Here is a 13,115-nt window from a genome sequence, read left to right on the forward strand (position 1 = left end):
GTGAGTAAGTCAATTATTACACGCAATTTAGTTATAGTTTTTGTTTATTTTAGTAGTACTGTCGTTTTACGTTGATGACGGATGATTTGTTTATTTGTTGTTATATCTTTGCAATTTTCAAACTGCTAGATTAGTTTCGTTATCGCTGCCGTGCTGTTAATCATGGGTGCTCCGCTGTCTATTTGCACCAAAGAAGAGCAACGTTCAGTGATCCGTTTTTTGTGGTCGGGGGGCGTATCAGGGACCGAAATTCATCGAAGACGTTCGGTACAGTACGGGAACAGTGTTTTGCTACAACGGAGTGTCTACGAATGGATTGAAAAATTCCGAACGTTCACGTGAAACGATTCTCTTCGACAGACGATTAACTATTGACGAAGTGGCACACCGTCTTCAAATTAGTCACGGTTCTGCCTAGAAATCATCCACAACAGACTTGTCTTTCATAAAGTTTGTGCAAGATGGGTCCCAAAACAACTCACACAGTTGCATAAACAAACGCGGTTGGACATCTGCAAAAAACATTTGGATCGCCATGGTACCGAAGGGGACAACTTCTTAGACAGGATCATTACTGGTGACGAAACATGGATCCATCACTACGAGCCGGTAAACGGCAGACTATGGAATGGAAACATCCAAATTCGGCGTGCAAGAAAATGTTCAAGACCCAACCTTCCACAGGAAAACTGATGCTTACGGTTTTCTGGGACGCATGAGATCCAGTACTGGAACATTATGGGGAAAGGAGCACAACAATAAACAGTGTACGTTACAGTGAAATGCTTACTGCCAGGCTAAAGCCTGCAATCCGAAGCAAACGCCGAGGATTGGTGTCAAAAGGTGTTGTGTTGTTGCACGACGATGCCCGTCCGCATACTGCTGCCCACACTGCTGAAACGCTCCAGAAACTCAAATCTGAAGTACTGGTTCATCCTCCATATAGTCTTGATATTGCCCCTTCTGACTATCACTTGTTTGGTGCATTCAAACAGGCATTAAGGGGCCGTAGATTTTGCCTCAGACGAAGCTTTCACAGAAGCGGTGCATTCCTGGCTCGCAGCTCAACCGAGAACCTTCTTTTATGAGGGCATCAGGAAGCTTGTATAACGATGAACCAAGTGCACAGAAATGCAAAGGAGATTATGTCGAAAAATGATGTTCTTGTAAGTTTCGCATTTGATTACAGTAAAATTTTATAGCTATTTTGCGAATAATATTTGACTTAACCTGGTACTATACATTTTCTATGTTTTTGCAGAACTGTATCAATAAATACTGTTACGAATGAAATGTTCAAATGGCTCTGAGCAACTTGTGAGGTCATCAGTCCGAATGAAATGTATTCGCAAACTGCCAGTACGATATATCATCAGCTGAATAGTTTATTATAGACTCATGAAAATTTGAGCAGGACTGAGACTCGAACTCGGAATCACCGTTTATCGCGTGCGGTCGTCTTAACCACTTCAGCTGTCCGTACACATCTCCCAGACTCAGCCAGACTTCCGTATGTCATAGTGTCTACGTCCAATAGGGCTCGCTCGCGTACCATTCGTGTGATTACCGCCTTTGAGGGAGAATACTTGTGTCGTCAGTTTGGATTACTTTGACATGAAATACAATTAGTGCAGTGTCTTTATTTGACAGTATCTGTATAGTCGGATGCAAATGTGCTTCAGATATGCAGGTGTGAAGCACATTTGCATCCAACTATACAGACACTGTCAAATACACACTCTGCACTAACTGTAAATACATTTAGGCTACCTTTAAAACTAGTCTGTAAATAATGCCGTGCTTAGCTCAGCGTTACTGCCAGCATTCCTACAGGCTGAATAATATTGCTCATTTTGGCATTTTCATTCTGAATGGTTTTCCAACCGCCCATGGAGTCTCTCAAAGGAAATCGCCAACATTCTGATGTAATTGAAGAACTGCGTGTCATCCTGTCCCACCCCATCAAACAGTGCAGAAAGCTCTAGTCTCTCCTCTTATTTCATTAATTGGATAAACAGAAACTAGTCGATTTCTTTTCTTTTCCTTTTCAATCGTCGACGTAATAACAATAAACTTTGAATTTGCTCCCTGTTCATTTCAAACAACACTGGGCGCTTAAAAGCAATAAATAATTTGAATAACAAAGTTAAATTATGAGAAGTGGTTTGATGGTGAAAGTACACTGGCAATAATCGACTGACTTGTACTAAGACGACAGAGATTTTACCGCTACGTGTGTAAACGCTAGATTTCCGTGAGCAGTGATAGTCAATTCTCCGCAGCAGAAAAAAAATTCCGCTGAATGTGCATCCGGCCTAACTGCCCTCACAACATTTCCAACATTAAGTGGTAAGAGTGACAACAGATTATGCTTCTTTGCGTAGAGAGCTGAGGCGTAGCTCTAAAATATGTAAATGTTGAAAGGAGATAAACGAGAATTGAAGTGATGGAGGGACCAAGGAGGGCCACTCATAAGCATCGGGCGGCTTCCGGAATGAAGCCTTGCCCACTCTGTCTTCGTCCTTGACCTTCCAGGCTCGAGGTGGTTGAACTCGCTGCTGTCGTCGGGTGTATATAAGTGCACGGATGTCGGCGACCTACGCATAAGTCCAGCGGTCCCGGACAAATTCAACAGCAAGCATGGACGTCACAGTGAGTAACAAGCACACTTACACATCAGTTATCTGTCAAACATAACGGCTTCCTACGGTGTGATACGAAATGTAAGCTCCTTTTCGAATATTTGCAGACGTCAGAGCGAAATTTTGTCCTGTGGTACACAGTCCGGTGGGACACAAGGTGGAGAAAAAATTTTTGTAAGTGTAGTTCGGGTCAACAGCGTAGATTTTTCGTGAAAACCTAGCGATGAAATCATAAATAATGTTTCGTATTAATATGTAATTAAATTGTCCATCTCATTAATGGAATGATTAAACAGTCTACTATAATGGTTACAGAAAAGATAAATTACAAGTTTAGAAAGTCGCTAGCCAATGTATGTCCGATGGGTCCAGCTACGTAACTGTTTTGCGACGTTTTTTTTTTCATTCCATTTTCGACACTAACATAGCTCTCGCGTTCGCTCGTCGCTGGACTTCTTAGCCTTTTGCATTCCTTTCGACGCGCGCTTACGTTTTTTTTAAATTTTTTCAATAATTCTTAAGATATTACGAGCTACGATAGAAGACATTTTGCATTATTTCATAATTTTCAATTTAATACCGATATTCAAACTCTCCGCAAACTCTTCACAATGGGACTTGAATCAATGTCTTGGGTGGAAACGTTTTCACATTCCATCAGTTTACAACATCACAAGAGGCTAATTAGTAACACCCGCGCGCATGCGCCTGCATTGGTGCGATGACGGAACGGGCAAAACAAGTAGTGCGCGAAAAACACGTACAGAATGATTTATTCGTTGAGGACAGGGGGTGTGTGAAACACTGTTTAGGCATTGTTAGTCTAGTAGCGATTCAAACCTAGCGGTATTTTGGAACACAACAATGTTTGATCGATGAGTGAATAGACGTTTTCGCATCAAAACAACCTCATAATAAAGTAATGGCAGTACATGGGAAGTCGAATCAAGCATAATTTTCCAGATACCCGGTAACCACAGCTCGGAAATGCATCGTTGTTGCCCCACGGCAGTAAAACAACAGCAAGATCGCGAGCGCGCAGAAGTTTGTCTGGTAAATGAATGTGTTTGAGGCAGCGAAAATCATCTACACTCTCGAACCACTGTCAGGGACATGGCAGAGGGTACGTTACATTATGCCAATTATTAGTGCTTTTTGCCGTTCCATTCACAAAAGGAGAGCAGGAAGGATGGGTGTATAAATGTCTCTGGGCGTGCTGTAATTAGTCTGATAATCTAATTTTGTCCTCATAGCCCTATGCGAGCTATACCTAGAGGGTTATAGTATATTAGTATATTCCTAGGCTCAGCATTTAAAGCCGGTTCTCGAAACTTTCTTAGTGAACTTTCTCAGGACTTGACAGTTGATGATTGTGGAGACGACATCATAGTTACATGTTGTCTGCGTTAACCGGTTATGTTGGCCACTGTTGCATCTTAGATATGGAACGTGATAACCCTTTTAGCATCAACTAAGACCTGAAGATGGCACATTGAAGCACCGAAACTTGGAGCTACACAATAAATGACATCTTAAGGACGGCTGTAGGCGTTTCATTTGTTTCAATAGTGTACGGTCTTAGTCCCCGAGACCTCCAGCCACAAGGATGGTCATAACAAAAGCTTTCTCAGAATAGTTTACATCTTCTGTTCTTTATTCACTCTCCTGCGGATCATACAAATCTGTGACCATTCGTGCTGCCCTTCTCTGTATACGTTCAACATCCCCCGTTAGTGCTATTTGGTACGATCTCACAAACGCGGGCGAAATTCGATGACGGGGCGCACTTGTGATCTATAAGCAATCGCCTTTGTAAATTGACTGCATATTCCTAGTATTCTGCCAATAAACCGAAGTATGCAACCTGCTTTACTCACGACTGAGCCTATGTGATCGCTCCATTCCGTATCCCTACCATGTGATACACCATGGTATTTGTATGTTACCTATTCCAACTGTGGATCACTGTTGTATTCATAGGATCCTAGGTTTTTTTCGTATTGTGAAGTTCACAATTTGTTGCCAATCTTAAAAGTCTTATCAAGGTCTGAATATTTGTGGAGCATCGTTCAGACTGAACTTATTGTAGGCAACTGTGTCGTCTGCAGAAAGTCTGAGGTTTCTATTAACGTTGTTCGCAAGGTTATACTAGGTGCACAGCAAGGGACCCACTACACTTTACTGTGACACACCCGAAGTTCCTAGTACACCTTTTGACGACTCTCCACCCAAGATGACATGCTGCATCCTCCCCACCATGAAATACTCAGCCCAGTCACAAATTTCGTCTGTTCGTACTTTTGATAATAAGCGTAGGTGTGGTAGTGTGTCGAACGCTTTTCGGAAACTGAGAAATACTGCATCTATCTGACCAACATGATCCATGGCTTTCGGTATGTCATGTAAGAAAAATGCGAGTGGACTAAACACGAACTGTATTTTCGAAACCCTTGCTGGTTGGCATGAGGAGGTCTTTTTGCTCGAGATACCTCATTATATTTGAGCTCATACTATGTTCTAAGATTCTACAAGAAATGGAAGTCAGGGGTATTCGACGGTAGTTCTGTGAATCACTTCTACTATCCTTCTTGTAGACAGGAGTGACATGTGCTTTCTTCTAGCTGCTGGGCACATGTTTTTCTTCGAAGGACTACCTCAGCTACAAATTCGGTATACAGTCTAATAGGATTAAATCGGGCCCTGGACTTTGTTCAGTTTTAACGATTTCAACTGTTTTTCAATACCACCGTATTTATGTCGTCTATCCAGTGGTACGACGATTAAATTGGGGAAATACTTGTGGGTTTTCCTTTCTAAATGAACAGTTGAAAACACATTTAATCATTTCTGTTTTTGCTTTGCCAATCTCAATTTCAGTTTCTTTCTTGTCCACGAGAGACACTAACTTTGGTGCCAGTAACAGCCTTTGCATACGAGCAGAATTTCTTTGGGTTTTGTGAAAGATCTTTCGACAATATTCTGCTACGTAGTGATTGAAGGCTTCACGCATTGCTCTCTTGACTACCAAACGTGTTTCATTCAGCATCTCTCTATGTATAGCCTATGCTTTGCTCGATACCCGATCGCAGTATTCTTGTTTCGATAGTTTCTCTTGACAGTCACTGTATACCACGGAGGATCTCTCCCGTCATGTGCTGTTCTACTGGGTACATACCTGTCATGAATTTTTATACAGGATGCACCAGTCATTTCTTCGACGATTCCAACTTTGTAGCGATGGTGGAGGCACGAATTTTGAGCATTTGCTGTTAAAAATCTGACTTGTGAAAACAGAGTGTTTAAAAGTGAATTTCCGTTTTCTTTTTCACCATTGTCATAGTTGAAAGTTATTGATTTGCTGTACTTGTTAAAATAAAAGTTCATTCGTGCTTTCTATATATTAGCAAAAATTAATGTGGTCTTTAAATTTCATTATTGAAAACATTACATCTTACATTACCAAATGTCGGCTATCTTACTCCATGCTGTTCCTGTCGCAAAACTTAATAACTTAACACATTAGCAGCATTATGATACTTTTACTTAGTTGCCTTAACATCACAGAAAATTCTTGTCAAACGTAACCAGCCACAGATAGGAATCCAAAGTTCGCCTAGCTTTGATTGTTCAGCTCAAGCTATTATCTTCGGCTAATTTAACTAGTAACTGCGCTCATCATCATAACAGGTATAAGTCGGGTCGAGTCAGTTTAATTGCACGCACGAACATGTGCTCGTAGCTGACTGATTGTCGCTTTATGGCCATAGCTCCCCAAAGGTAGATTTCCGACCTAACTGTTGCCGGAAAACGTTAGCTCTATTCAGCATCCCTTAGCCAGCTCAGATGATATGAGCAGGTTGTTTTTCTTCGCCCTTGTATACAGAATATACAGTAACAGAAATAGCCTTTGCAGCTAGTATTGTTTTCATTCCATTTCTCAACTTACTACTTTAAGAAGGTGCCCCACAGCTCGTAAAAATGTGAAAAAAAGAGTCCCTGACAAAATTTCTTTATTATACAGTTATGTTCACACGCTACCAAAAGGCATCATGCAGTGTTTACAACAGCTTACAAGGCGGTGTCTAATAATTCGTTTTAGGCGTACTGTTCTTCCTGGTGCATATAAATGATTTCCCAAAACATCTGAGGGGCGCACACACAGTTATGTTTGCCGACGACAAAAGCATTTTTATCAAAGAATGCACTGAAGGTGATCTACAGCGGAATGCCTGTAAGACAATAAATGAGGAACGAAAATTTTAGGTATGACTCTTTAGTCATGAATAAGGAAAAAACGGTACGGATGAATTTCAGTAATAATAGAAATGAAGATAGAAGCAGCATAAATGCTGAGTTAGGGAACTATGTTGTTGCTCAAGCTTCATACACAAAATTTCTGGGAATTGGGTCGGTGAATGAGCTGGGAGAAGTTTGAATAAAAAACTATGTAAATGCTATGTGCTAAGAATGCTTCTGAACTGTTGTCGTACTGAATCATTGTTGTGTGCCTATTTTGCTTGTATGAACAACTCGTTCAGATATGGTGTGATATTCTGAGGAAATATAGGTATGGCAAAACAAACTTTCAAACTTCAAAGGTGGGATGAAAGAAAAATGAAAGGTATTCTGCATAGCGCCACGCGGGGAAATATTTAAAGAATTTAAAATAATGACATTTCCTAGCTTGTACGTTAATGAATGTGTGTGCTTTCTGAAAACCCATAGGAATTTTTAACATTGAACAATCATTCATAAGCCAGGAGCGAGTAGGATTCGCGCACCGAGAGTTCCATATAATTTGAACTACGTATACAGACAGTTCATCCATCCTGGGAATCGAGAATCTCGATGATTTTTGCCTGTTATCGACGCTGATACTGACAATATATCGATCATGGATCCTAGATATTCGAGAGTTTTTATTTTTTCCAAGTCGTGTAACAAATGGCAGGAGAAACGCTTTTTTTGAGATTAACAATTTCAGATTTTCCCTTTACTTGTACTGTGAAACCTTTTTTCTTGGCAAATTTCATGATTCTGTGGCAAGACGCTTGCACAGGGTAGAGTAGCATGGAGAGCTGCATCAAACCAGTCTCAGGACTGAAGATCACAATAACAATGGCAAGGGGAAGTACCCTATAGGTTTTGATGAGTTTATTTACGAGTGTCAAAATATGTGACATAACTATCGTATCTTTTGACTGCATTGACTTACAACTTACGTTTATTAGGACCATAGACCTCAGTATGTGACAAACTTCATATTGATTTTTAACTTAATATTACATAAAATAAATATTTTTTTACGTTTCTTAAAGATGTATGAGACAGGCGAAATACCCTCAGACTTCAAGAAGAATATAATAATTCCAATCCCAAAGAAAGCAGGTGCTGACAGATGTGAAAATTACCGAATTATCAGTTTAATAAGTCACAGCTGCAAAATACCAACGCGAATTCTTTACAGACGAATGGAAAAACTGGTAGATGCGGACCTCGGGGAGGATCAGTTTGGATTCCGTAGAAATGTTGGAACACGTGAGGCAATACTGACCTTACGACTTAACCTTAGAAGAAAGATTAAGAAAAGGCAAACCTACGTTTCTAGCATTTGTAGACTTAGAGAAAGCTTTTGACAATGTTGACTGGAATACTCTCTTTCAAATTCTGAAAGTGGCAGGGGTAAAATACAGGGAGCGAAAGGCTATTTACAATTTGTACAGAAACCAGATGGCAGTTATTAGAGTCGAGGGACATGAAAGGGAAGCAGTGGTTGGGAAAGGAGTGAGACAGGGTTGTAGCCTCTCGCCGATGTTATTCAAACTGTATATTGAGCAAGCAGTAAAGGAAACAAAAGAAAAAATTGGAGTAGGTATTAAAATTCATGGAGAAGAAGTAAAAACTTTGAGGTTCGCCGATGACATTGTAATTCTGTCAGAGACGGCAAAGGACTTGGAAGAGCAGTTGAACGGAATGGACAGTGTCTTGAAAGGAGGATATAAGATGAACATCAACAAAAGCAAAACGAGGATAATGGAATGTAGTCAAATTAAATCGGGTGATGCTGAGGGAATTAGATTAGGAAATGAGACACTTAAAGTAGTAAATGAGTTTTGCTATTTAGGAAGTAAAATAACTGATGATGGTCGAAGTAGAGAGGATGTAAAATGTAGACTGGCAATGGCCAGGAAAGCGTTTCTGAAGAAGAGAAATTTGTTAACATCGAATATAGATTTATGTATAAGGAAGTTGTTTCTGAAAGTATTTGTTTGGAGTGTAGCCATGTATGGAAGTGAAACATGGACGATAACTAGTTTGGACAAGAAGAGAACAGAAGCTTTCGAAATGTGGTGCTACAGAAGAATGCTGAAGATAAGGTGGATAGATCACGTAACTAATGAGGAGGTATTGAATAGGATTGGGGAGAAGAGAAGTTTGTGGCACAACTTGACTAGAAGAAGGGATCGGTTAGTAGGACATTTTATGAGGCATCAAGGCATCACAAATTTAGCATTGGAGGGCACCGTGGAGGGTAAAAATCGTAGAGGGAGACCAGGAGATGAATACACTAAGCAGATTCAGAAGGATGTAGGTTGCAGTAGGTACTGGGAGATGAAGAAGCTTGCACAGGATAGAGTAGCATTGAGAGCTGCATCAAACCAGTCTCAGGACTGAAGACAAAAACAACAACAACAACAACAACAACCCACAGTGGACGACTCCCTAAAAAAACTCCGTGTCAGACGTTCGACCAAACAAGATGAAGGCACGAAATAAATTAACAGTAAAAAATTCATTTTATAGTGCAATAAAACGTGGTTAATTATACTCTGAGTTCGATTATGAAGGACGTCATTCTGCTTAGTTTTGTGATTCTAAATGTCAGTTCTCAAAAGCAAGCAGTTAACCGATAACCGACTCTCCACCCAGTCCAGATAACAATAGCTATAGAAAACCCCGAATTATAGTGTAATATCTAAAGAAACGCCGCCCACAGATGAGACTGTTAATATGTCAATGGTCAACTGCCGAAGCACTCGCAACAAAGTGCTAGAACTGAAGCGCTCCTAAAAAGCAATGAGGCTCAAAAGTACTAACAGGAAGTAAAGAAAGCTGGTTAAAATCGAAATTGACAGTGGCGAGATTCTAGGTGAAGGTTTAAGTGTATACCGAAAGGACATGCTAATGGGAAACGGAGGTAATGTATATATTACAGTAGACATATCCACCGAGATAGGAACTGAAGCTGGTTGCGAGCTTGTTTGGGCAAGACTCAGTCTGAAGGGTGGAAATAAAATTGTAACTGGATCTTTCTATCGACCACCAGACTCACCTCCTGATGTAACTGAAAAATTTAGAGAAAATTTCATTTCTCTTGTACTTTCATTCCCTGATTATATTTTAACCATCATGGGAGTCTTCTGGGACAATTACAGTTTTGCTGGTGGTGAACGTGACGAGACATGCTGTGGAACATTACTAAATGCCTTCTCTAGCTCAGATAGTTCGGAACCCCACTCATGATGGTAATATATTACATCTAATGTCAACAAATATACCGCACATCGCTATGCTGTCGAAAACTGACATTTTGAGCACTGTGGCTGTAGTACTGTAAGGTTTATAATGATAGATATCACAATTTATAAACCTTACACACCTGACCCCTTTGAGGATGTCCACATCGGAACTGATCCCAGTGGCCACGAGGCAGTTATAGCAACAATGAATAACGAAGTAATGTACAAGGTGGCAGCCACTTAAGGCATATTTTAGAGAATTGGTGTAAAAATTTTATTTCACAGGCCACAGTCAAATTTTTACAAGTTTTCTCCCAGATAACTTCGGCTGTTCCTATGTGACACAAGTTGCCTGCCTTTCAGAACCAAGGCAGTTCCGTCCAATTGCTGCTGGTTAGAGACGCCCTCAGCCTTCTGCTAGCAAATTCACGCTATTGGTGTTTGGCAACAGCATGTTTGGGAGGCAGATTATGCGTGTGGCTCTGCGTCCCATGACGGCCACCAACAGAACTTAACATGAACCGCTTCCCCTCCTGTGGCCCACTTCATTTAGTTTGTTCGACCTACCAGACTGGCCTACACCTTGTAACTTCCACCTTAGGCGCGCCCTTGCGGCCTGTACACTGAAATGTATTATCTTGATTTGATCCAATCTCCTGCTCTCTCATGCAACATCAGCCCTGGACGCCCATCTGATAATTCCTTACTGCTGTACCACGTTAACACTGACGTCAGAAGCGTGATGCTATAACCTCTCACTCCCGCGGTTGCACAGTACGAAGAGCAACTAAAATAAATATCAGCCCTGGACGCCCATCTGATAATTCCTTACTGCTGTACCACGTTAACACTGACGTCAGAAGCGTGATGCTATAACCTCTCACTTCCGCGGTTGCACAGTACGAAGGGCAACTAAAATAAATAGAAATATTTATATGTTCAGCAAACCAGACAAAGAAGCAGCAGTGTCATATCCCGACGAGGAATTTGAAACCTTTAAATCAGAACACGAGCATGCAGATGAACTCAAGTTTGAAAGAACAGTTGGCCATGCACTGGATAGATATTTACACAGTGGAACAGATCATGATGAGAGGGATCCTCCATGATAAAGAAAGTTTTAAATAAAGAGAAAATACTGCATGGTGGACATAAAACAAAGCATAGTGCTATAGATAGCGATATGACGAATAAAATGCGTTTGGCTGTCAAGAGGGCAATGCGTGCAAACCTTCAACGACTGCCACAGCAGACTACTGTCGAAAGATCTATAGTAAAACACGAAGACATTCTGATTGTATGTAAAGGCTGGTACCAAAGTTAGTCACAGTCACTCAAGGACGGTACAGGAACTAAAATTGAGAGTAGCAAAACAGAATCAGAAATGCTTAACTGTCTTTTGGCTCTGAGTACTATGAGACTCAACTGCTGTGGTCATCAGTCCCCTAGAACTGAGAACTAGTTAAACCTAACTAACCTAAAGACATCACACACATCCATGCCCGAGGCAGGATTCGAACCTGCTACCGTTGCGGTCACGCGGTTCCAGACTGAAGCGCCTAGAAAAAAAAATGGTTCAAATGGCTCAGAGCTCTACGGGACTCAACTGCTGTGGTCATCAGTCCCCTAGAACTGAGAACTACTCAAACCTAACTAACCTAAGGACATCACACACATCCATGCCCGAGGCAGGATTCGAACCTGCGACCGTAGCAGTCGCACTGTTCCGGACTGCGCTCCTAGAACCGCGAGACCACCGCGGCCGGCGAAGCGCCTAGAACCGCTCGGCCACACCGGCCGGCTTAACTGCCTTTTCAAACGTTCTTTACAAAGCAAAACCCAAGAATACTGCCCCAACTCAATTCTCCTACCATTGAAAACGTGAGCGAAACAGATATTAGTGTCAATGGCGCTAAGGAACAACTTTATTCTCCAGAGTGGGTGGCAGACAGTGGTGGGTTTGCGTGTCATGGGGCAGAAGGAGAAAGAGGGAGCAGGCCGTGCGGTTTGCTACCTACGTCCTAGCAACAGGTACGAGGTTCTCCTCTATGTTGATGATAACTCTGAGCCAGCAGGGGATGCCTCTCCTGTCGGCCGGCGGTCGATTTCCCTGTCCAGTCCAGAGAAGTAGAGAGGGTGGGTATGCTTGTCATTTGGAGCTCCAATGTTAGGAGGGTGATGGAGCCCATCAGGCAGATGGCAGCAAGGTGGGAAAGAATTCCAGAGTGAATTCGGTATGTTTGCCAGGAGGTCTCATCCGTGATGTGGAGGAGGCCCTGCCGGCGGCTATCGAGCGCACTGGGTACAACTGGCTGCATGTAGTGCCACATGGCGGCACGAATGACGCCTGCCGCTTGGGTTCTGAGGCCATCCTCGGCTCCTTTCGGTGGCTGGCTGATTTGTTGAAGGCAACGTACTGGAGTACAGGCTAAGCTATCTATTTGTAGCATCATACCCAGAGTTGATCGCTTTCCTCTGGTTTGGAGCAGAGTGGAGGGTCTAAACCAGAGGCTCAGACGACTCTGCGACGGTATCGGATGCGAATTTTTCGACATCCGCAATAGGGTGCAGAATTGCAGGGTTCCCCTTAGTAGGTCTGGCGTGCACTACACGCAAGAAGCGGCTAATAGGGTAGCGGAGAACGTGTGGCGTGCACATTGGGCTTTTTTAGGTTAGAGAACTCATCTCTCGGGGTCAAAGACTATTTGTCTGTTAAATCAGCCACAGCGACCTCAGAGAATCTTGGTCCTCGCTGATCAGAGACAGAAAAGATTAATGTGATTTTAGTAAACTACAAGAGCATCCAAGGACAGGTCCCAGAATTAGTATCGCTTACTGAAGATTATAATGCACAGATACTATTCCGAACACAAAGCTGGTTGAAACCAGACGTCAATGACAACGAAATCCTAAGTTCTGATTGAAATGTTTATCGTAAGGATAGGTTGGTTGC

At 42.0% G+C, this 13,115-nt stretch overlaps 1 protein-coding gene across 1 annotated transcript in view; it reads left to right on the forward strand.

Annotated features, from left to right (window-relative positions):
- Positions 1-2,557: 2,557 nt before the first annotated feature.
- LOC126354695 (keratin-associated protein 19-2-like) overlaps positions 2,558-13,115 on the forward strand; it is a 41,157-nt gene continuing 30,599 nt past the window's right edge. Inside the window, exon 1 of the mRNA XM_050004509.1 lies at positions 2,558-2,652. Within this exon, the coding sequence (XP_049860466.1) occupies positions 2,641-2,652 (12 nt within the window). The 5' untranslated portion in view covers positions 2,558-2,640. The remainder of the gene's footprint in view (positions 2,653-13,115) is intronic.

This window comes from Schistocerca gregaria, chromosome 3 (genome assembly GCF_023897955.1).
Source record: "Schistocerca gregaria isolate iqSchGreg1 chromosome 3, iqSchGreg1.2, whole genome shotgun sequence".
Lineage (NCBI taxonomy): Eukaryota > Metazoa > Arthropoda > Insecta > Orthoptera > Acrididae > Schistocerca > Schistocerca gregaria.